General features: G+C 39.5%; 1 protein-coding gene across 1 annotated transcript; it reads right to left on the minus strand.

The window, feature by feature from the left end:
• Window positions 1-3,236: 3,236 nt before the first annotated feature.
• Window positions 3,237-25,858, minus strand: FGL1 (fibrinogen like 1). Its single transcript, XM_064368695.1, has 8 exons — window positions 25,761-25,858; window positions 25,522-25,601; window positions 21,830-22,010; window positions 14,646-14,805; window positions 14,306-14,403; window positions 8,944-9,032; window positions 8,575-8,762; window positions 3,237-3,602 (listed from the first exon to the last, which is right to left on the minus strand). The coding sequence occupies exons 1-8, from the start codon at window positions 25,804-25,806 to the stop codon at window positions 3,443-3,445; spliced, it is 1,002 nt and encodes a 333-aa protein (XP_064224765.1). The 5' UTR covers window positions 25,807-25,858; the 3' UTR covers window positions 3,237-3,442.

Raw genomic sequence — 25,858 nt, forward strand, 5'->3', positions numbered from 1 at the left:
CCTCCGCCTCCCGAGTTCAAGCAATTCTCGTGCCTCCGCCTCCCGAGCAGCTGGGATTACAAACATGTGCCACCATGCCTGGCTAATTGTTGGATTTTTAATAGAGACAAGGTTTTACCACGTTGGCCAGGCGGGTCTCACACTCCGACCTAAGTTTATTCACCTGCCTCAGCCTCCCAAAGTGCTGGGAGTACAGGTGTGAGCCATTGCACCAGGCCCCAATCTATTCTAACTGCTTTTTTTCCCTGGCCTAGAGCTCCCTACCATTCCACTGAAATGGATTTCAGAACACACATAACATTATCACTAAGTCTTTTTTTTTTTTTGAGACAGAGTTTCGCTCTCATTGCCTAGGCTACAGTGCAGTGGCATAATCTCGGCTCACTGCAACCTTCGCCTCCCGAGTTCAAGTGATTCTCCTGCCTCAGCTTCCCAAAGTGCTGGGATTATAGGCGTGAGCCACTGCACCTGGCCATGATCTTTCATTAGAACTTCTCTTCCATTATTTTATGGTATTTAAAGTTTTAAAAATTCTTCCTTCTGCATTGGAACACTGCGGTTTACATAACACCATAACTTGTTCAGCTCTCCTCCCACTTCTCTATGGAATCATTTTTTTTTCTTCTTTAAAAGCTTTTCTGCTTTTAATCTCCTAATTGTGGAAGTTCTTCAGGCTACTACTTGAGCAATTAAGCGCACATTTTAAATTGTCACTGATGATCCATTATTTATAGCTTATCAACGTGTGTTCTACCCAACGCTGTTCCCACAAGACCGCACTGAAAAAAATCAAGAACCATGACAAACACTTCTCCTTTGCCTGCTTATTCTATAGAGATCATAAAAATAAATCTTCTTTTCCCTGATCATACTTCCAGATGGAGTGAACATATGATATAATTCTGACCAACAAGGGATAAACTGAAGTCTGTTAACCCTTTGCTTTTCTTACTGCTTTTAACATGAACTCAAAGCAGGAACTGCAGTAGCCAATTTGCAGTTTTGAAGGATGGGCTAAATGAATTGCAGGGACATCAGCCTCCATGCTGCACTGAACATAGGTCAACAACTGCTTACCTCCTGAGTTCTCACTACAGAAGATGAATAAATCCTTATTTGTTTGGACTTCCATAATCAGGTGATTTATACCTTGCAGCAGAACACACTCTTAACTAGATATAAAAATGCTACATACTATGTGTCCTTCTTAGAACTTCAGAATGCACATTAGAAAATTAGAGAAACTGAGAAATTCTCAGGAGAAGAAACCTGTTGAGTTCTGTTGAATATATCAACTCCTAAATGTAGTTGATCAAGCAGTGCTTTTTTTCTTCCTGTACTAAACTACCAATATCTCACAGAATTATGGTTCTCTAGCTTTTTGCTTTTCAAAGTGTAATTCCTAGACCAGCAATATCTGCATCATCTAGAAACTTGTTAGAAAACCCTAATATTAGGCCCCACCCTGGAATCAATTACATTTTAACAAGATCTTCAGTTGATTTTTATGACATTAAAGTCTGAGAAGTGCCACTTGGGAAACACTGATTTAGAGAATAAAGTACAAACTAACCTTAATATCCTTATGTGGCCTACAATTTCAAAGGTATCTATCATTACTATCCCTTAATGCCTACTTCACTAATCATGACACATCCCTAGAACTCGCCTTGGTAAGCTATAAACAATGGATCATCAGTGACAATTTTAAACATGGGCTTAATTGCTCAAGTAGTAGCCTGAAGAACTCACACAATTAGGAGATCAAAAGAAAAACTTTTAAAGGAGAAAAAAGTAGTTCTTATTGAATGCTTACTTTGTGCAAGGCATAATGCTAAGTGGTATACTTTTATAATTCTCAAAACAACCCTATGAGGCAGGTACTATTGTAATCGTTATCTTGTAGATAAGACAGCTAAGGTTCAGAGAAGTTAAGTTGCCTACTGAAGGTCACATAGCTATTAAGTGGCAGAATCCTTGGCTTAAGGACTTAAGGATCACTAAACTATATTGGCTCTCTAAACTTTTGTTCCCAAGCACTTTCCTGCTGTGTGTACTTTACATACATGGTTTCCTCTGCATGCAACATCTCCCCACGTACATGTTGTTAAAAGGTCTCAGCTAAAAAGTCAGTTGTTCTGGGGAGCTTTTCTGATCCCCTATCCCCAAGCCAGGTCAGATCCTCCCGTTATACACTTCCCAGGGTCATATATTTACTTCATACGTATCAGCTTTTAAAATTATGTACATTTTGTGATTCTATAATTAGTGTCTGTCTTTATCAAAAAACTAAGCTCCATGTGGGCTTGAACTATATCCTCTATGCCTGACACGTAGTTGGTGCAGAAATATTTTTTAGAGTATCTTTTTTTTTTTTTTTCTGAGATGGAGTCTCGCAATATTGGACAGGCTGGAGCGTAGTGGCACAATCTCGGCCCACGGCAACCTCTGCCTCCTGGCTTCAAGCAATTCTGCCTCAGCTTCCTGAGTAGCTGGGATTACAGGCTCACACCACCATGCCCAGCTAACTTTTGTATTTTTTGGAGAAACAGAGTTTCATCATGTTGGCCAGGCTGGTCTCAAACTCCTGGCCTCAAGAGATCCATGTGCCTCAGCCTCCCAGACTGCTGGGATTACTGGCGTGAGCCACTGTGCCCGGCCTTTTGGAATATCTTTTACACTCATTTGAAACATTCTTTCCCTACTCTGCACCAATCCAAGTTCTATCCAGAAGAAGCTATAGGATGGTGGCAAAACATTTGATTTAGCCTCAGAAGACTTGGATTCGAGGCCTTGTTCCCCTACTTTGTAACTTTGAGCAGTCACAAAAACTTAGACCCACTAATTCTCAGCTCTGCCAAATGGAGATAGTAATAACCTCACAGGATTGGCATAAGAATTAAAATGAGCCCTGTGAGAGATGTGTATAACCTACATACACATCCTAAAAATACGAGTAGCGTTTCGTAGTGATTAAGATCCTGGGTTATGCTTAAAAGTTTCCACTCTGTAATCCAAAACCTGAGTTCAAATCCCAACTCAATATTTATTGTCTCTGCAGTTGATTCAGCAATCCATTATTTGCTGGATTTTGTCATGTGTTTTGCCAACTGCATTCATAATTTATTATGCATTTATGGTTGTATCTCCTAAGTCATGGTATATAATCTATGCTTTGTGTGTTTTGTCTGACATAAGCTTTTGTCAGAGCCTTTTGTACACAGGAATTCAATAAATGGTAATACGATTTACATTTATTTGTTGAATATTGCATATCTGCCGTACTGAAAGTAACATTAAGTAACAAAGGCAAGTAAGCAGAATGAAAAGCAGTACCCAACAACAGTTATCATAATTGCACATGAATATGCTCAGAATTACTGTTTTTCAAATCACGTTAAACAAAAGCTGAACGGCAGAAATAAAAGCCCATCAGGAACAATTAAACTACATTTGCAATAAAATCATTTGGCCTAATTTTCATAACCACAGATTTCAGCGAATACCACCACCCATGCCAGGTGTACCAGACAATCCCATTGTCTGTTTTAGCCGTGTAGGGGCCGCTGTAGTAAAACCCATTCAGGTTTGCAGAGTGACACCTAGTGGAAGGGGGAAAAAAGAAAACAACCATTAGACCAGAAAAATACTGTTCAGAAACTCTAATTTTGCTAGCAAATACTCAAAACTTTTGAACTATGAATTCTGCCATTTTTCAGACAAGTAAATACTTACTAGTTTCCAAAAGCTGAGAAATTTCTGCAACAGATGAATATTTTATTTTATTTTATTTTTATTTTTGAAATGGAGTTTCACTCTTGTTGCCCAGGCTGGAGTGCAATGGCGTGATCTCGGCTCACTGCAACCTCCGCTTCCCAGGTTCAAGCAATTCTCCTGCCTCAGCCTCCCAAGTATTTGGGATTACAGGCATGTGCCACCATGCCTGGCTAATTTTGTATTTTCAGTAGAGACGGGTTTTGTCCATGGTGGTCAGACTGGTCTCAAACTCCCGACCTCAGGTGATCCGCCCCCCTCAGCCTCCCAAAGTGCTGGGATGACAGGCGTGAGCCACCGTACCCAGCCTTTTTTTTTTTTTTTTTTTAAAAGAGACAGGGTCTCTCTCTATGTTGCCCAGGATGGTCTTGAACTCCTGAGCTCAAGCAATCCTCCTGCTTCGGCCTTCCAGAATGCTGGGATAACAGGTGTGAGCCACTGCGCCTGGCCTCAGAGATTGGTATTTTAAACTGGTGAGTTTTACTGCCATAACAAATCTGAAAATACAACCCAGGCCACTCATAGTGCATTGAAAAATAAGCATTTCAATTTTTGACAGCCTTTAAACAAAAACTTAAAACAAGGAAACAAAAACACATCCCTTTAACCTCCAGCGTTACAACCTCCTGACTCAGAACAGTTAACCTAGTACTTAGCAAGAGCTAAGGTGAGTGTCAGCAAAGCAAGGTGTGGGGAAGGTGTTCTGCTGGCTTTCCTGGAAAATTTGCACTTACATATTCGTTCATCTGCTGCTAAGACCTGTCTTTCATAATTCAAACTCCCTCCCCTTCTTTAAATTGCTAGCATATCAATTATTTTAATCTCAAGGATAAGCAAATAAAACCTAAACCACCATTTAAAGTTTTCCCACCCATCAACCAATAATGACTTTTTCCCAGTTGCTGAGTTAATTTTTCACAGATATTGCACCAACCTAGATAAGCTAGTTAGGTTATCGACATTAAAAATGTTCCTTTCCTCCTTTGGAGTCTGCAAACTTTGTCCTTGATAGGTATAATCTACATATAAGAATATGTAATAAGTTTATGTGTATTATGAAAATTACCATATTCTTTTTTATTGATATAATTAATGAAAAGATGTTAGAATTAGGAGAAAAGAAGAACATTCACAAGAGATAGTTCTGAACATCTACAGAAAAACTCAAATTATTGAATCAAAAAAGCACATAATCTACCCATAAGGCTGAATGGCTGGCTTGAATCACTTATCAGCTTAATGATCACTCCTAGTGAGCATTCTCAAAGTTCTCCTAATTTAAATGGATGTCATTAGTTGAAAATACGTATGTTACATCTGCAAATGTCAAAGCCTACTGTGTTTTTAAAACAGCATGGAAAGTAGTGTTAAAAAAGAAAATATGGGCCAGGTGCGGTGGCTCATGCCTGTAATCCCAGCACTTTCGGAGGCCGAGGCGGGTGGATCATGAGGTCAAGAGATTGAGACCATCCTGGCTAAGATGGTGAAACCCCGTCTCTACTTAAAATACAAAAATTAGCTGGGCGTGGTGGCATGTGCCTGTGGTCCCAGCTACTCAGGAGGCTGAGGTGGAAGAATCGCTTGAACCCAGGAGGCAGAGGTTGCAGTGAGCCGAGATTGCACCACTGCACTCCAGCCTGGCGACAAAGCAAGACTCCGTCTCAAAAAAAAAAAGAAAATATGGTAAATTGAGTCTCTAGAATATATATTTTGGCATATATTTGTCTGTCTAGAGACATTTGCTAACTGTATTTTTGTATTTGGTCTATGATTTGAATCCCAGGGAAAACTGACTCTATGATCAACATAAGAAACCTTCGCTATTCTGAGACCAATTTTCCAGCATCCTTTTGTTTGTAGAACAGCCTGGATGTGAAACTAGGTTGTGGGATGATTGGGGTTCCCTTGGTGAAGATGTGGCTGGAAGCACTCTCACGAGATGCTACGCTAACAAACAAAAGACATCAACATCCAGTGCTTTGTTTGCTATGTGGAAAAACAACATCTTACAGGTGGGTAATATTTATGAAGTGCCAACATTTCCTGTAAATTAGAAGAACTATGGGACAGAAAAACAGCAAGAGTAAAAAGGAGGAAAAGATGATAGTCAAACTACACTAATAGTAGGCATGGTAGAAGCAGCACCAAGTGAGCTGGGCACAGTGGCTCACACGTGTAATCCCAACAATTTGGGAGGCCAAGGCGGGTGGATATCCTGAAGTCAGGAGTTTGAGACCGGCCTGGCCAACATGGTGAAACCGCATCTCTACTAAAAATACAAAACTTAGTCAGGCATGGTGGTACACACCTGTAGTCCCAGCAGCTACTCAGGAGTCTGAGGCAGAAAAATTGCTTGAAACCGGAAGGCGGAGGTTGCAGTGAGCCAAGATCACGCCACTGCACTCCAGCATGGGCAAAAGAGCTAGCACCAAGTTTCTAGAACAATCTACGTTCTCTCCTTTAATGCCTATTGATTTTCCAACTGCTCAGCTTTATTAGCTCCTTTGATTCCAAGGATAACTAGGCTCCTTGGGTGGCTCCAGGTAATGAATTGTCTTTCGTTGTTCTCCCTGAACCCATATCTTTAAAGTCAGGTGAATCATTCCTTTGCCCACATTAATATGAATGGTAGTTTTCATTCAGATGTCTTAGAAGCCAGTCAGCTGGATAAAGTACATGGTTTTGATCTCATGATACTATTAGTAATTATTTCTGTATATAGAATTCTTTTCAAAATCAAACGTTGTTGATGCTCAAAGACAACTTCATGAATTACAGGTAAGTTTTATGTCATGCTAACTTAGAAGAACAAGGGGGAAAGAAAGGAGTAGGAGCAGGTGAAGAAGATGGTTTTCAAAATAACAAGAAAATCACTAGGGAAAAGACTATCATCACCTTCAAAAGAGAGAGAACTTGGTTTCTCTCCTTCACACTGCTGGAAATACTCCAGCACCCTTACAAATCATCAAATATTAAATGGACTAGAATTTTTTTTTTTAAAGCAAAATACAGGAAAAAATGACTGTTAAAAACAGTCTGTACAGTGGGTACAACTGCAGTAGTACTCCTTATCTGCAGGGGATACGTTCCAAGACCCTTTAGTGGATGCCTTGAAACTACAGACAATACCAAATTCTGCGTATCCATACCGTGTTTTTTCAGTCTGATAACCGAAACAGCTACGAAGTGACTAATGAGCAGATAACGAAAATAAAATTTACCAAACTGAGGGACATGATATAGATTGAAAAGAACCACCGAGTACCCACTGTAGCAAATGAAAAGAAGACCACGGCAAAGTATTTCACTGTAAAATGTCAGAACTCTGAGGGGGGAAATCAACACGGAATAGGAAGGATAAAAACGATTTACTGTAGTTCACTCTGTTTTTTCCTGTAATATACATACCTATGATAAAGTTAATTTCTAAATTAGGCACAGTAAGAGATTAACAACAACTAATAACAAAATATTATGATTACATAAAAACATGTCAGCTTTACAGCTCTTGTGCTTTGGGATTGTTATTAAGTCAAATAAGGATGATTTGAACACAAGCACTGTGAAACCACAACACTGGATCTGATAACTGAGACTGCTACTAAGTGTCACAGGGGCAGGGAGGGCTTTCAGCCTGGAGACGCCGGACAAAGGGATGACCCACCTCCTGTGCAGAAGGAAGCCAGTGGTGTGACTCTCTGCTCAGAATGACATGCAATTTAAAACATATGAATTAGGCTAGGTGTAGTGGCTCACGCCTGTAATCCCAACACTTTGGGAGGCTGAGGTGGGTGGATCACATGAGGCCAGGAGTTCGAGACTTGCCTGGGCCACATGGTGAAACCCCATATCTACCAAAAATACAGAAATTAGCTCATGTACTCCAGAAATACATAAAATATTTTGTATCAGTAAAAAAAGAAGCAACTATGTGCAATCAAAAATGGAGTTAATTTGCTGACAAAGTAACACGAAAGTATTCAGTCAGAGGGTAGAATTAGGTTTTAGGATTATTGTAAAGGAAATTTCTGTATTGGGAAAGGCTTGGATTTGAGGAATTAATGAAAGCCATGGTGATTGAAAAGTAGTACTACACAGAAAAATTACAACAATAACAATGCCTCTTTTGTGTGATATGGGTGGGTGAAGAATAGTTGGTTATTAGGATGCCAAATATTTTCCATACATTTATATCCTCTCGCTTTCTTCGTGTGAATTTGCGGCCTTCTTCTATTTATAACTCATCCATAATTCAGTTTACAAATGTTCTTTATAAAAGCAATAATTCTTTTCTATGACACTTAAACTTTACTAATGTACACAATGAACAAATCCTCAAAACTCCTTCATTGCCGAAGAATTCCGATAAGAATGATTACTTAATAATACTAACATTACAAATAAAGATCAATATTACCTCATAAATTATATTAATAATTAATGCCTGCTGGGCGTGGTGGCTCACGCCTGTAATCCCACACTTTGGGAGGCCGAGGTAGGTAGATCATAAGGTCCTGAGTTTGAGATCAGCCTGGCCAACATAGTGAAACCCCGTCTCTACTAAAAATACAAAACTTGTCCAGGTGTGGTAGTGCACGCCTGCAGTCCCAGCGACTCGGGAGACTGAGGCAGGAGAATCGCTTGAACCTGGGAGGTGGAGGTTGTGGTGAGCTGAGATTGTGCCATTGCACTCCAGCCTGGGCAACAGAGCAAGACTCTGTCTCAAATAATAATAATAATAATAAATGCCTATCAGTGAGCTATCAATTCCATTATGACTATGTTCATAAGACATCAAACCTGTTAAACCACCAGCCACCCTGATCTTCCTCTGCGCAGTTCCCTTCATAGTTGTCATGATCTCTGTCCCATGTGCTGAATTTCATTCTTTGGTGACTAGCCCACCACTTCACCTCAGGATGAAAATTCCCCGCAAGGGAATCTCCAGCTGTTCCAGAATATTCACCAATATTCAACTCGTAGAAATTCTAAAGGAAAAGAATAATTTCTACTATCAGTGGAGTTCCTCTATGACCATTTTAAAATCAAGTTTATTTAATAAACAAAAGAACAGGCTCTACTGTATATTTTTATTTCCACTGACTTCAGGGTTATATTGCATATTTTAAGCATTAATTCATGGTTTTACTTAATAGAAAATTATAGTACCTTTTCATCTCCAACTTTGAAGTTCTTATATTGTGCGTAACGGCTATTTTTTTCAAAATCTTCAAGGTCGATTTTTAAAGTGTAGTCTTCTAAAAAAAAACCAAGAAATTATAATTTTAAAAAATGTGTGACATGACATGGATTACTGTGTTTTAAAAAGAATTCACTGCTCTATTTTACTTTTACCATTTCATTTGGCCAAGAATCAGTTTTGAAAGATTGAACAGTGACTCCATTGTATTTATAACACAAACATTTTATCGTGTAATTTATTTGAAAAAAAAGATGGATACAATATTAAATGTAAAAAATTTCTACTAGCTCTCTCACAGGTAAAAGCTAGCGCAATTCACTTATAATTCACAATAATGAACAACAGAAAAAATAAGTTGTTACTTAAAGCAATCTAACAATGAAAAGATCGACTTTTTTGTTTGTTTGTTTTTTAAACAGAGTCTCACCCAGGCTGGAGTGCAGAGACGTGATCTCGGCTCACTGCAACCTCTGACTCCCAGGTTCAAGTGATTCTCCCGCCTCAGCCTCCCAGGTAGCTGGGACTACAGGTGAGTGACGACACCAAGCCCTGCTAATTTTTTTTGTGTGTGTGTATTTTTAGTAGAGATGGGATTTCACCATGTTAGCCAGGATGGTCTCTATCTCGTGACCTTGTGATCGGCCCACCTCAGCCTCCCAAAGTGCTGGGATTATAGGCATGAGTCACCTCGCCCGGCCTGATGTTTTTAAGTTTAATAGCTTGTCCTCTTTTTCTTGATTTCAATAAGAATGTCGATCTTCGAAGTAAATGGTGACTATAATGACACTGTATAATCTTTAGTAGCTGAGCAACTAGGTTGTCAAAATGTAGTTGCCATTGCCTGCACATGCCCGAACCTGGTGATTTTCCTGGTAGCATAAATGATCAGCCAGCAAACCCTTTAAGAATAATTTGAGGAAGAAATATAAATCCTAATTGTTATCTGAAAACCTTCCTTTGATACTGGCTCATAAGATCAAGGGAGTGTGAGCATCAGTGTTTATAGAGTGTAAGTCATTGGAAGAGAATTTCAGAGACAATAAGGAAACATTCTTGAGAAATGCTGTAACACCGGCATTCTCAATGGCAGAGGTGATAAAATTACTGGAAAATACACTAACCTCAACGACGCCGAGTAAAAAGGTATTTCTGAAGAGTTGATATCTGCATGTAAAAGCATTTTAAGAATATGATGTATTGGGTATATATTCCGTTTTGTATATGCTAAAGAATGATATATGATGACAACAAATCTCTAAACATTAAAGACGTGCTTTAATGACTATGATAATTCTAGGATATAAAAGTGCATTACATTTTAAAAATGATTAAAATAGTTGCTACCTTCAAGTAATCTTTTCTTTTTTATTGTTGCATCGTTTGGAAATAACAAAGACTATTCCTTTTTCAGAAACAGAACTCTTGTCAGGGTCACCGAAGGTTATAAATCAAATTATTAGATCGTATGTGTTCTATCCTCCTACTTTGATAAATAAGATATAACAATGACCTGAAAAGCAGGTTAGAATTTAGAGTCTCACATTCCCTGGAGTTTCAAGCCAGACCATGGAGGCCCAGAGAAAGAGAGTCCCCGAATAGTCCTATCACCTACGCCCTGTCTATGGTCAGCCTCTTTTCTCTTCCCATCCCCATGGCAAGGGGCTTTGGATCCACTTGTGGACATTTTAGCCTGCATATCCAAGCTTTGTTCACATTCACGATAAAAGCCATTCTTGGTCGGGTGTGGTGGCTCACACCTGTTATCCCAGAACTTTGGGAGGCCAAGGCAGGCAGATCACTTGACGTCAGGAGTTCTAGATCAGCCTGACCAACATGGAGAAATCCCATCTCTACTAAAAATACAAAATTAGCTGGGCATAGTGGCGTATGCTTGTAATTCCAGCTACTTGGGAGGCTGAGGCAGGAGAATCTCTTGAACCCAGGAGGCGGAGTTTGCAGTGAGCCAAGATTGCACCATTGTACTTCAGCCTGGGCAACAAGAGCGAAACTCCATTTCAAAAAAAAAAAAGCCATTCTTTAGCTTCCCCTCAAGCTTGGGGGTGCATACACCAGCAGCAGAAGAGGACAGACAAGGAAACAGCCTGCAGGAGTCCTAGAAACGAACTCAAGGCTGTTGAGGCAGCAAATGCTGGATTTCTCATGTCTGGAGTCCCTTTAAGAGGGTATCCGGGGTTCTCTTGGGCTTGTTGATCTGGTACCACAAATTCCTTGCCCCAGGGAGCTCTCTAAAGATAGTAAAGGTCACGTGAAACAAGACTCTAGAGTGTTTAAGAGTAGCAAGGCAGGCTAAGTCAACTGTCTTTAAAAATACTATGTTAAGCGGGGCGCAGTGGCTCACGCCTGTAATCCCAGCACTTGGGGAAGCCAAGGTGGGTGGACCACGAGGTCAAGAGAGCGAGACCATCCTGGCCAACATGGTGAAACCCCGTCTCTACTAAAAATACGAATATTAGCTGGGTGTGGTGGCGTGTGCCTGTAGTCCCAGCTACTTGGGAGGCTGAGACAGGAGAATTGCTTGAATGCGGGAGGTGGAGGTTGCAGTGAGCAGAGACCACGCCACTGCACTTCAGCCTGGTGCCTGGCGATAGAGTGAGACTCTGTTTCAAAACAAAACAAAACAAAAAAAACTCTGTTATAGACCAGATGCGTGGTTTACACCTGTAATTCTAGCACCTTGGGAGGTTTAGGCAGGCAGATCACTTGAAGCCAGGAGTTTGAGACCAGCCTGGCCAACATGGTGAGACTGCCTTCTGTACTAAAAATACAAAAATTAGCTGGGTGTGGTGCTGTGTGCCTATAATCCCAGCTACTCAAGGAGGCCGAGGCATGAGAATTGCTTGAGACCAAGAGGTAGAGGTTGCAGTGGGCCAAGGTCGTGCCACCGCGCTGCAGCCTGGGCAACGGAGTGAGAATTTGTCTTAGAAAAACAAAACAAAACAAAAAAAAAACAAAACAAAAAAACGATTATAGGAAAGACACAAAGTCTCAATTTTTTGGCTAGCCATTTAAATGTCTCTTTGTTCAGAAGTAAACAAATTACATTTACCATTTCTAAATCAATTTTATTGCCACTACTTCTAGTCAAGATTTATGTGGGGGGGATAAAGCGATTCTCAGAGGTAATTCATTAGCCATAAGTGCTCTCATAATTAAAGAAAGCAGAGACAAAAGCACTGTCTATTGTCTGGGATGATGGGATACGTGGCTGTGGGTCTAGGAACTGAAAAATACATTTTTACTGCCATGAGATTAGCCACCCTGAGTACCAAGTTGAAACATGAAAGGGAACAGGTTTGTTGGCAGAGTTCATCTGGGCGAATACGTACATCGAAATAACTTGAAAAATAATATGATTGAATTTCATATATTTAGAAAGAGCCAATAGTTACTGCTTTTCATAGTTTCAACAAGAAACCAGATAAACATCAATGTGCAAATGAAACAGAAGTTAGTATGACAAATTTTACATATCGGGCATAAAACACTTAAAATTAGAATAATAGACATGTTGAAGGAAAGGAAGCCTTATATAAATTTGGAGAGCACTGATCACAAGAAGGACGTACAAAGAAAGTATAAGGTTTCTAGGATTACTCATCCTAACGTTTATTATGCTAGGGTCTCAAAGAACTTTATAACTGTAATCCTGCCATTATAAATATAGAAACAACCAATCATTTTCCTGAACTTGGATGGAACAAATTCACTCCTGTTTTCTTTTAATTAATTAATTTATTTATTTATTTATTTTGAGATGTAGTCTCGCTCTATCACCCAGGCTGGAGTGCCTTGGTACATACAATCTTGGCTCACTGCAACCTCCGCCTCTCGGGTTCAAGCCATTCTCATGCCTCAGCCCCCAAGTGGCTGGGATTACAGGCATGTGCCACCATGCCTGGCTAATTTTTGTATTTTTAGTAGAGACAGGGTTTTACCATGTTGATCAGGATGATCTTGAATTTCTGGTCTCAAGGGATCCACCCACCTCAGCCTCCCAAAGTGCTGGGATTACAGGCATTAACCACCATGCCCAGCTGTTTTATTTTTAATGCATTTGCAGTGTAACTTAGCATGCTCTCTTGCGCATTACAGTTGCCTTTTATGAAGCATTCAGGATCAGACCAGAGTGGGACTGACTGTTAAGCTCAGACTACAACAGAGGTAGGGAAGACAGAGGATTGGAGCAAAAGAGTATGGGAGACAGAAGCTTGGAAAATTTGTTATCAAAGCAATGATATTTTAGACAAATAGAAACTCTAAAGATAAGAATTTAAAAGTATATAGGGAGAATTGTCCAGATGTCTGCTATTTACTTGGAAATATATACACAGAAAAGATGGATTGATAGATGGATTGAGTAACGGGCAAATGGATAGATATGTGATAAAAACAAGCAAAGTAAAATGTTAATGTAGGATCCAGGTGGTAGGTTGAAACTTCTTTCAAATTGGTTGCATCTTTGAAAAAATGTCAACATAAAAGATGAAAAGTATGTGGAAACAAGGACTTTTAATATATTATGGTATTTTATTGAAAAATAGCCCCAATTCCCTAATTCTTCACCTCTCTCTCTTGAAATATGTCTTCATAACTCCTCCTATTGTTTATTTCCTTTTTTAAAAAAGTCTCAGCTGGTCCTGTGATTTGCTTTCACCAATAGAAGAAAAATGACTCTGTGCCAGTTCTGAGCCTAGATCTCAAGAGACTTATAAACATTCACTCTTTTTTCTGGAACCCTGTCTGTGCTACAAGAACAAGGCCAGCTAGCTAGCTGGGAGATGAGAGATGCTATGGAGCCAAGTGGAATCCTTCCATCTAGAGCAGCCACTTCAATCAGGAAGTTGATTGCAGACCCATGAGCAAGCCTAGCCATGATCAGCAAAATCACCCAGCTAACCTGCAGATTTGTGAGAATGAATAAAGGGTTGTTGATTTTAAGCCACTAACTTTGGAAGGGGATTGTTACGTGGTATTATTGTGATATTAGATAATCAATACTGTATATATAATTTTCAGGAACTCAAGGCATTAAAAAGAAATAATTATGACATTGTATATCCTTTTCAGAAATAGAATATATATATATATATATATATGAAAACGCTTCCCCCCAACCCAATTCTAGTTTCTTTTTTCTAGTTCTAATTTTAGGCAGCCACATTTTACATTTGGGATTATTGCCCGAAAGTTATCACTACCATCTGCAAATCACAGCAATTATTGAATTAGTTTCATTGCCTATAATTTGATTAAAAAAGTGTTGTTTTTATTGTATTTCAAGTAAATTTGACATCATTCAAATCTTACCTTGAGTGGTCAATAAATGAAGATTTTTATTGCCCAGCCAATATTCACCATGTTTTTGGACAAAATTTCCAAAGCCATTTTCATAGTCATTCCATCCTCTAAAAAATTTTAAGTGGAAGCTGATTTTAGCAAACTCCATTTGTGGTACCAAGGTGACTCCCACCCGCCCCCTGCTATCACCACCTCCAATATTTTCTTGATTAGTTAGTTCATTTTCAGTATTACTTAGTGAAAGTGAAATTCTGTCTAATTAATAGACTTCAGAATATGATCAAAATATTTAACTTATAAATCTTACATTTACTACTACAAATAAATTCTTATGTCATAGTTAGCACACCTGTTAAAGTTTTCACTGCCATCAGATCGTCTCTGAATTACAGTCCATCCTCCTCCATCGGACATGTCACAATAAACAGAAAATTCTGCAGGGCTCTGGAGAGGTTTGATTTTGTAGAATCCACTGAGCTTATACCCATCATTGAAAACCTCCGAACAATCTGTTTTTAAGACAAGGTAATGTAACATTTATTATGTGTCTTTTTCCCGGTCTAGGGAGTCTCTGAATGAGACTACTCAGTATCAATGGAGATAGACAACACATGGTATAGAAATCAGCGTCTTAAAATTGCATCTTGTATATCTTCCAGTGGATATTAGGAAAGGTTTATTTCCTTTGCTAATATTTGCCACCTGAATCTTTGATATAATCATGGGTAAAAAGGAGTGAAATAAGAATCTAGTTTTTTGTTTCTTTCTTCTTTTTTCTTTTTGCAGAGATGGTCTCACTATATTGCCCAGGCTGGTCTCAAACTCCTGGCTTCAAGGAATCCTATCCTCCCACCACAGACTCCCAAAGTGTGGCATTACAGGTGTGAGCTAGCACACCTGGCCTAGTTTCTAATTTCTGAGTTTTGTAGAAAACAATCTCAAAAAGCAAGTTATGTGTAGTGTGCTAATAACGGTATATTTAGGTGGAACTTACAGTTTTATGAGACAGAATAGTAGAACTTATCTCACCCACGAAGCTAAAAATGAAAGCAGAAATGTAATTCCAAACAACTAAGTTAATACAGGTTATCTTGACCTAGAGCATGATAAATTATTCTGGACATCTAGAAATGAATCCAAAATAGTAATCTTGTGAAAATCTCATAACTTCTTAGCCTTATCCGATTTTTTACTAATCCACTGAAGTTTCTAAAAGTCCATACATTCTGAGATGTTTTTGCCAAAAACTGCAAGCTTCTGCTATTCTTTCCATCCTTTATTTTTTGCTGTGGTATTTCTTTGAACCCTCAAGCAAACATAGCTACCCCTTTGTCACCAAAGAGTAATATCTGTTTCTTTTTTTTGCATTTGAGACAGAGTCTTGCTCTGTGGCCCAGGCTGGATCTCTGTTCACTACAAACGCCCCCTCCCAGGTTGAAGCGATTCTCCTGCCTCAGCCTCCCAAATATCAGGGATTACAGGCATGAGACTCCACACCCTGCTAATTTTTTTGTATTTTTAGTAGAGACGGGATTTTACTACATTGGCCAGGCTGGTCTCAAACTCCTGAGGTCAGGTAATCCACCCACTACGGCCTCCCAAGGTAGCAGAATTACAGGGAGCCACCATACCCGGTCTAAAGGTGATACCTCTTTTTTAACCCACTTGAGGGTAATATAAATTAATATCCATTGGGTCTCATCTAGGTTGATCTGCACAGACTTAGATAATGTGGCAAATAGGGACTTCTCTATTGTTTAGATGCATACCAAGCTATGTTTTAGGATGACTGAAGTAGTGGCTACTAGGAACAGACAGTCTCAAGAAGAGCCATCTACAAACATATGAATAAAAATACTATAACATCATCAAATTTCACTTTTACCCTTACCACTTTTTCCTTTTAAAAAATTTTTTTTTCTGATTGGATAATTCCATTCTCGTAGCATATTTTAAAGTTCTTTTCGTGTTCATTGTTTTGATACTAAATTGCCAAATTTACAGCTCTCTTGTTTTGTTACAGACAAAATATGTTGCACGTTAAGTAGGTTGAATAGGTCACAGAAATCAGAAGAGAAAAAAAAAGAAAGAACCTTAGTCATTTTATAAAGCCTTCACATGGTTGGGACCAATCATTTACTACTGCTTTGGTAAGATGTTTATCTTTGTAATGATTCAGGCTTTATTTATATATTTATTTTCAAGATTCAGAAGCACAAATGTTCAAATACATGCTAAATTTTAAAAAGGATCCTGTTTTGGCCATTAAACAAGAAGCAAAACAACGAGAAAATGATTCCCTAAAATTAGATCCACGTTGTTTTAAAGTTTACATCTTGTAGTCAAGTATATTGTACAACACTTTTATTAAAGTAAGCAGATTTTAGCGCTATTAGGAAAGAAGCTGTTTGCTTACATTTAATTTCCTACCAAAGAGCTGAACATGAAAGACTCACAAGGTTCAAACTACTTTCCAGGCAACTATCGAAGTGATTAGCTATAACATTTGCCTCTGGAAAACTTAGTGAATATAGAGATTTCAGCCAACATTTTCTACTTGTTATTATTTTATGACAACTGCGAGTTTGTTATTTTTTTGGTCTTGTTTTTAAAATTTTCCTTCTCCCCAGAAGAAAATGCCAAACTCAACTTAAGAAAAGCTTTCAACTGAAAAAGCAAAACAGAAACACAACAACAAAACCCCCAACAAATAAGTAAATATTTAAAAAAAAAAAAAAAAAGCACCAGTAGTTCAACTTGCTTATAGCAAACAAGTGAAGAAGCCTGCTTTGGGAAATGAGATTAAACCGTAACAGCAGAAAGTTTGAACAATGTAGAATTTAAAATATAAACTTGATATCTAAAATGATAATTTTCAAAACGTTCTGATCTACTCACTCCTGGAGAATAAGTCAAAGAAAAGTAGGGTTAAAGAGATTCGTATTCATGGGAGTTTTGTTTAAAAAACAAAAGAAAGAAGGCTAGGCGTGGTGGCTCACGCCTGTAATCCCAGCACTTTGGGAGGCCAAGGCAGGCAGATCATCTGAGGTCAGGAGTTTGAGACCATCCTGGCCAACATAGTGAAACCCCGTCTCTTAAAAAAAAAAAAAAAAAAGAAAGAGAGAAAAATATTTACATAATACTAGAGTGAGGCCAAGGCATCCTGCCTTCTGTTTTGACAAACGCTGTATTAAACCGGGTGATGTGCCTTCTTTCTCTGAATGTTTAAGCTCATAAAGTGACATGACAGCTTGCCAAATGGGCTCTGTCCTGTTGTCCCCGGATGGTGGCTGAGGCTCAAAGCTGAGAACCAAAGGCACAAAGTACCCCACATTCTAAACACAAAAAGAGGTCAGTAACAGAGGTCAGATTCCACTCCCCAGAGCACTCTGGGATATGCCAGAACTGGTCCTGCTACCGCCTTCCTCACCCCCAGGCAACAAAAAGAAAAAAAAATAAAACGATAAAGGAAGGTGGATACTTAGTAGGTGTATGTACTTACTGGAGTACATATGATATTTGGATATAGGCATGCAGTGCATAATAACCACATCATGGAAAATGAGGTGTCCATCCCCTCAAGCATTTATCCTTTGTGTTATGAGCAATTCAATTATGCTTTTTTTGTTATTTTTTTAATGTGCAATTAAATTAATATTGAGAGAATGCTATATTCTTGTAGGGTAGAGTGAGTGGGCTCTCTCCCTTGAAAACAAAATATAATATTGTCCACAGATAGCTGACATTCACTGAGTACTTCTTTTGTTCTACTATGTTAAAAATATTAACTCATTTAATTTAATTTAATTTATTTATTTATTTGAGACAGGGTCTCATTCTCTTACCCAGGCTGTAGTGCAGTGGCACAGTCACAGGTCACTGCAGCCCCAAACTCCTCATGCAATCCTGCCTCAGCCTCCTGACTGGCTGGGCCTGCAGGCATGCACCACCAAGCCTGGATTTTTTTTTTTTTTTTTTTTTTTGTAGTGTTAGGGTCTCACTGTGTTGGTCAGGCTGTTCTCAAAGTCTTGGCCTCAAATGTTCCTCTCACCTGGGCCTCCCAAAGTTCAAGGATTACAGGCATAATTCATGGCACCTGGCCAAAATATATTCACTAATTTTAATATATTTTAATCCTTACAACAAATACACGGCATTCTTATCATTCTCATTCTCCAGATGGGGAATATGAGACACAGAGAGGTTACGGAATTCACCCAAAGGCCACAGCCAGCAAGAAGGGCAGCTGGACTTTGAAATCAAGCTTCAGAGTTAATACCTTAGGCCACTTGGTATCTCACCTCAAGACACATACATACAGATTGGGGGCTCCTGCAGAAGGGGAGATGGTGGAACCAGTGGACTTGCCGACTGAACAGCGATGGTGATGCCAGATTGTTGTGACTACCACCAGTTAATGTGAATTTGATACTGTAACCTTTTAATTCATAATTCACTAGCACCCAAATGCTTAAAAAAAGAGACAGCTTAATAATGTGCTCTGTAAAATCATGTGATTTGTGTATTGTTTGCACAAATTGCTAGGTTGTATGTAATTGGGTGTTTTCTACCATCAGATAAATTAGAACTCAGAAAATAATTTAATAACAAAAAAGTAACTTGTAAACAAAAACAAAAATTTGTATCTCTACGGATTATATATATGAATATTTAATTTTTTTAAATTTAAGGATGCCAAAAACATAAACTTTGATGTGAGCAAGTTCTTATATATTTTATACAATATTATATATATACATATCATACTATATTTTACTGGAATTTTTATGTTACATATTTTCTTTATTATTTGTTCTTAGTAACCTCTCTAGTACTATTTGCCTATATGCTAAAAAAAAAAGAACAATTGAAATATTTTGTTCACCGTTTTTCTTCTTCATGATTGTACTTAATATATGAAGAATATTAAGTGTTAATCTAATGAATTTGGATTTTTTTGGCTTTTATGTCAAAAAACAGTTATCTAGAATTCTTATCATCTGTCTTATTATTATAACAGTCTTATATTTATAGTAATCATGATATAATGTTTTTTCTGAACCATCTTGGTATGACTCTTCTATCTAACTCCTGCTTGTACAGTTAATCCTGCTCTGAACTTGACATTGGAATTTCCAAGTAACTGATTTCTTGCCGTATTCCTTGGTGACCCTTTGCTTTCCAAAGGCTGCTCCCCAGCAGTGTCAACACAAGGATTGGATTTTTAGCTCTTGATATGATTTGGATGTGTGCCCCCACCAAATCTCATGTGGAATTGTAATTCCCAGTGTTGGAGGCGGGGCCTGGTGGTAGGTGATTGGCTCATGGGGGTGGAGTTCTGGTGAATGGTTTAGCACCATCCCCCTCGGTACTATACAGTGAGTGAGCTCTCATGAGATATGGTTGTTTAAAAGAGTGTCGTACCTCCTCTCTCTCTTCCTCCTGCTCTCACCATGCGAGATACGCCTGCTCCTGCTTTGTCTTCTGCTGTGATTGTAAGTCAGACGCTGCTATGCTTCCTTTACAGCCCACAGAACCATGAGCCAATTAAACCTCTTCTCTTTATAAATGACCCAGCCTCAGTTATTTCATTATGGCAGTGTGAGAACGGACTAATACAGCACTTAAGCCTCAGTCTTCCCATGACTGGTTGTAGAGACCTGGGAACAAACATCTGATTTGCTGCCTCCTGCCATAATTGACCCTTGAGTCTGCATCAATAACCTGCTCAGAATGTGTTTGAATAGACACTACGAGTCTTGGGCTTGGTTTGAAATTTGGAATAATGGTGCTCCACTTGCATCTACCAGTTCCTCGCCCTTGCGATCAGTTTTGTTCGTACTTTTGGGATCACTGATCTGTATGCTCGTCTCTTGAATGATCGTCCGTTTGCTTCCCAAGCCTGTTTTTACCTGAACTGTCCCTGGTTCCTCTTTGCTTCAGAGGCACAGGCCATCTTCACGCTATAGCCATCCCCACGACTGCAGACCAGTGGCTCTGGCCTGTTTCTGATCTCAAAGGGCCAGAGGTAGGCCAGTTAGATCAAGACGCTGGCCAACAGAGAAGCAGGAGCCCAGAGTGAGGAGTCTGAGCAGAGGGAAATAAGGATCTTGGTAGAGAAAAAGGGAGCATTTTAAGAGTCACATGTGCTGCCATCTGAGCTAGCCAGGTGCCCTGAAGCATTTTATTGAAGCATAGGCTCTAAGGTTCTCACAACTCCTATGTCCTACACTTGTATGTTTAGAAGCACAAAATACAGATGTTTCTACTCCCATAAGATTGGCATCTCTTTGAACTCTACAGTCTTTCAATTCTAGTCAAGTATTTTTCCCAATTTATATTTGCTTATCTTGCTTTTCCTCTCCCTATGAACTACCTTCCTTTCATTCATGAATATGAGGATCTACTGTGTTCTAGCCGCTCTAATAGTCAATAAAGAGGTACATTAAATATCATCTTAGAACTTACAGAGTGCCCAGTTAATGGACCACAATGACTCATAAACAGAAATGACAATATATCATCATTTGCTAGAGCAGACATATGGACAAAGTGCTCTAGCTAGCATCTTGTTGTTTCTAACAATCATTGTTTGTTTAGTCTAAAAGATGCCTTTTACTTCTGGAGGAATTCAAATGAACAGTTTTCTGTAGAGAGTAATGATATGTGCGGCAATTAGTATAATATGTTGCCAGTTTAAAACCATTTAGTTTCTGGGCAGAAATACTGACCTCATCAAAAGGAACATTATGAAACCATAAAATATACATATAAAAAACTACTCTTTTATTTTCCTAAGTAATTCTGGTTCTTTTTCCTTTTTCTGCTCCTTTATTTTTTACCTTATTTGCTACCCTAATGCCCGTTAGGGTTTTGGGAGGGAAACTGCATACATGTAGCAAGGAAAGACACACAGAAAAACACAAAGCTCAAATGCAAACATTCCCAATTGTAATCTGCCATGTGTACATCAATTTTTTTTTTTTAGACGGAGTCTCGCTCTGTTGCCCAAGCTGGAGGGCAGTGGTCTGATCTAAAGTCACTGCAACCTCTGTTCAAGTGATTCTCCTGCCTCAGCCACCCAAGTAGCTGGGACTACAGGCACCCGCCACCATCCCCAGCTAATTTTTGTATTTTTAGTGGAGATGGGGTTTCACCATATTGGCCAGGCGGGTCTCAATCTCCTGATCTTGTGATCTGCCCGCCTCAGTCTCCCAAACTGTTGGGATTACAGGTGTGAGCCACCGCATCTGGCCGTGTACACCAGTATTTAAACAATCTATTGTCCTGATTTCTTACTAAATGATATAAATTCTCAGATATTTAACATTCACATTAAATGCCCCTGCAGAGATGGAAAAAGATAAAGTGTAAAAGAAGACATTTAAAACTGATATAATGCTTCCTGTTGCTTGCTACTAAAATAGAAAAAGCTCTTTAACAAAACCCGAAGCGAACAAATAACTAGCACCATCATTGCACATGGGTGTGTAATGTAAGTGATTGAAACACTTAAGACAAGTCCATTCTGACCTGCATACTGCCTCTTGCCTCCAATGTGAATGACACTACTCTCCTCTCCTTTATCAAGGAGCTGAACTTCCTTCTCCTGCAAAAGATGCGTGATCTTGACCTGTTGCTGTTTGACCCGGGTCTCAAGCAGGTGTACCTGGGCTCTGAGCCGCGCCTGTTCCTGGGCACAGTCCTCGAGCGCCTGCAAAACAGGTGAGATGAGATGAGTCCGCATCTCCTTTTCATGGAAAACAAGTGCTTTTTAAATATCTGGATAGATCAGTGCTTCCATTTTGTCTCCCATTCCCATTTCAGAATATTATTCCAACCAGAAAGTGGTTTGAACAGTTCTGCTTCTATCTGCTATTTAAGGATTGAATAATAGAAAATAATCTGAATCACTCTGCTAAGAGCTTTATAGTTGTGTCATTTAATCCTCATAACAATTCCATGCGGTTCCATGTGGTAGGAACGGGCTCAGTCCTGAACGCCCGGTGGGTAAGGGGAGGTGGGATTCAAATTCAATTCAAGGACTGTGCTCTCAATCTCTACATGACATTGCTTATGTGCTTTCTAAATAGCAATGTGCTTTACAGAAGGTAATTGTATCATTGTCATGTAAATCCCCATAATAAATGAGATTTTCAAATAGTTCTCTGGTATAAATATATACATATATATATAATCTTATGATACGTGGCGCCTTTATAAGGGATGGTAGTTTAGGACCTCGTATCCTTGTGTATCTCACTCATTTTCCTGTTGCTAGAAATTCTCTTGGAGTCCTTTTAACTTTTGTTTATTTGTTATTTTTCTCTCAGCTACTTCAAAAAGGGACAGGAGGAGCCTGAATCTATTATTTGCCTTTTAAGGATGCATGTGAATGAGTTTGCTCTTGTTGCCCAGGCTGGAGAGCAGTGACATGATCTCGGCTCACTGCAACCTCTGCCTCTTGGGTTCAAGCGATTCTCCTGCCTCAGTCTCCGAAGAAGCTGAGACTACAGGCACCTACCACCATGCCTGGTTAATTTTTGAATTTTTAGTAGAGACGGGTTTTCACCATATTGACCAGGCTGGTCTCGATCTCCTGACCTTGTGATCCACCTGCCTCAGCCTCCCAAAGTGCTGGGATTACAGGCATAATGTATATATTTTGAGATGGAGTCTTGCTCTGTCTCCCAGGCTAGAGTGCAGTGGTACAATCTTGGCTCACTGCAACCTCTGCTTCCCAGGTTCAAGCATTCTTCCTGCCTCAGCCTCCTGAGTAGCTGGGACTACAGGTGTGTGCCACCATGCCTGGCTAATTTTTGTATTTTTAGTAGAGATAACGTTTCACCATGTTGTCCAGGCTGGTCTTGAACTCCTGACCTCCGGTGATCTGTCCACCTCGGCCTCCCAAAGTGCTGGGATTATAGACATGAGCCACCATGCCTGGCCTTAAAATATAACTTAATGCATATGATCTGATGACATATGGCCCCTTTGTAAGGGATACTAGTCTAGGACCTTATATCCCTGTGTATCTCACTCATTTCTCTGTTGCTAGAAATTTCACCTGGCATCCTTTTAACTTTTGTTTGTTAGTTTTCCCTGAGCTGCTTCAAAAAGGGACAGGAGCAGCCTGAATCTGTTACTTGCCTTTTAAGGATGCATGTAAATGAGTTTACCAGCTCCTGTCTAATTCGGCATCTGACTGAGAAGAGCTCTCTGAAGATAAAGCAAATCTAATAGGTGAATTGGAAGGGAAAGATACAGAGGTGGGTCTTCTAGGAAAAGTTACTGAGGCCAAGAAGCTACAATCAAGGTTCTTGAATACTCAATTCTGGGAGAACCACTGTGGATAGCGGAAAGAGGGCTTAAGAACAATTTTGGCCATTTTCCCATTTTTACCTTAACATCTCTATTTGCAGTTCATGTCATGATCTCATGTGACAAATATAAATGTTTACTTCTAAGAAATTATGAATTTTAAAATGTAATTGGGCCAGGGATGGTGGCTCATGCCTGTAATCCCAGCACTTTGAGAGGCCAAGATGGGACGATTACTTGCGTTCAGGAGTTTAAGACTAGCCTGGGCAACATGGGGAAACCCCATCTCTACCAAACATACAAAAAAAAAAAAAAATTAGACAGGAATGGTGGTGAGCGTCTGTGGTCCCAGCTACTCTGGAGGCTGAGGTGGGCGGACAGCTTGAGCTTGGAAGGCAGAGGTTGTAGTGAGCTGAGATTTGGCCACTGCACTCCAGTGACAGGGTGACACTCCCTCTTTAAAAAAAAAAATGGAATCGGCTTACACTACCATTATACAGATTATTTCCTGAAAACAGTCATTCAATTATAGTCAAATCTATTTTTCAATTTATGTCCGCATAACTACCTGTTCCCGTCTTTATGCACTACCTTGCATCATTCCATTGATATGAGGACCTCCAGGGTTCCAGGCGCCCTGCTAGGCAGTCAGAACAGCACACTTAGATATCCTAATTCGGGCAAAGGGAAGAGGTATACTGCCTCCCTATAAAGAGCTATAAATTCTCACTATAAATTTCACGAAAACAAAAATCTGGCCTCAAAACTGAAGGTTATCTAGTGATGGAGAAGCGATTGTAGTCTCCCCTCCCTCCCATCTCTAGGTTCAAATCACGGAACCTCTCCCAGCCATTTTTCTAGGATGATTCCTTCCCTCCCTCCCTCCCTCCCTCCCTTCCTTCCTTCCTTCCTTCACAGAGTATTGCTCTGTGACCCAGGATGGAGTGCAGTGGTGCAATCTCAGCTCACTGAAACCTCTGCTTCTCTGGTTCAAGCGATTCTTGTGCTTCAGCCTCCCAAATAGCTGGGACTATATAGGCTGCGTGCCACAACACCTGGGATTTTTAGTAGAGACGGGGTTTCACCATGTTGCCCAGGCTGGTCTTGAACTCCTGGCCTTAGGCAATGCAACCACCTTGCCCCCCACAAAGTGCTGGGATTACAGGCATGAGCCACTGCACCTGGCCTCTCCAGGATGATTTCTTATTTGCTCTTGTTGCTCTCGTCCTATCACTCAGATTTATCCTCTGAGAGAGTTATTTGCTTAGCACCTTGACTCACATAGGCTAAAAAATGAACAGCAAGAACATTTTACGGTGTCTGAGTCCTATGTCATTTTACAATAGCAGGGGATCAGTTGTGATATTGTTAAATAGAGTGTACTATGCAATGTTAAAATAACTGAAGAGATCACAAGTATGCCCAATCTTCATGAGGCTGCTTATACATATCTAGTAAGCTTATTTAAAACCTAGGAGTTTTCTTTCTCCAAGAACTTTGAATGAATGAGTATTTGGTCTTTTTTATTCACAAATGGAGGACAAGACAAGTTCAGTGTAATTACTTTCTAATAAGCTGGCTAGTTTCACACTTTTCAATACTGAAAAACCCAAGGTCAATTTTAATTACTACGGACAGTTTCAGATTTCAATATTATATTCCAACCAAATAACTCCAGTGAATTTTTTAAAAATTCTTATTTATTGTGAATACTTTTTATTAAAAAAAATGTAAAGCACTTGAAAGTGCTGCCTTCCTATCTGTTGGGTGTTTCTACCGGCCTCTTTCCTTCTCCCCTTTAGTTATTTCAATGACAAGTCACTATAGGTTTAATGCAAGATGAAAGAAAATTCAGGTAAAAGCAGGCATTATAAATATAATAATAGTTTTCACAATAAGCTTACCCAGCTTTCCTTGCCCATTATCAGAGCGGTGGCGACAAGGATGAAACTGAACATCTTTGCCATGTTCCCCCTTGAAAAAACTGCAAGAACAAAAAGAATTTCAAAAATGTCTCAACCTTGAATTTTTCATGAGACCAGAGTTCAGACTTAAGTAGGTCCAGGAAGTCGGATGTAGCTGCAGGCCAACCCTAGTCTTAGAGTCGCCGAGGAAATTCTCCCGGACTTTCCCAGCCTCTCACCGCACAGAATGACATCCAGTGTTAACCAGAATTGAACCTGTTCCATCACAAAAACAGAGGAAGGACTCTGGTTCTTTTTGAGATTCCAATGTGCTGTT

The sequence above is a fragment of the Aotus nancymaae genome, unplaced genomic scaffold (genome assembly GCF_030222135.1).
Source record: "Aotus nancymaae isolate 86718 unplaced genomic scaffold, 86718_ANA_hifiasm-v0.15.2.pri h1tg000079l, whole genome shotgun sequence".
NCBI lineage: Eukaryota > Metazoa > Chordata > Mammalia > Primates > Aotidae > Aotus > Aotus nancymaae.

Coding starts and splice junctions, on each gene's coding strand:
- FGL1 (XM_064368695.1), bottom strand. CDS start 25,806: ATGGAACAGGTTCAATTCTGGTTAACACTGGATGTCATTCTGTGCG. Junction 25,602..25,760: donor ACTGGATGTCATTCTGTGCG/GTGAGAGGCTGG, acceptor TTGTTCTTGCAG/TTTTTTCAAGGGGGAACATG. Junction 14,404..14,645: donor GGCAGTGAAAACTTTAACAG/GTGTGCTAACTA, acceptor AAAATTTTTTAG/AGGATGGAATGACTATGAAA.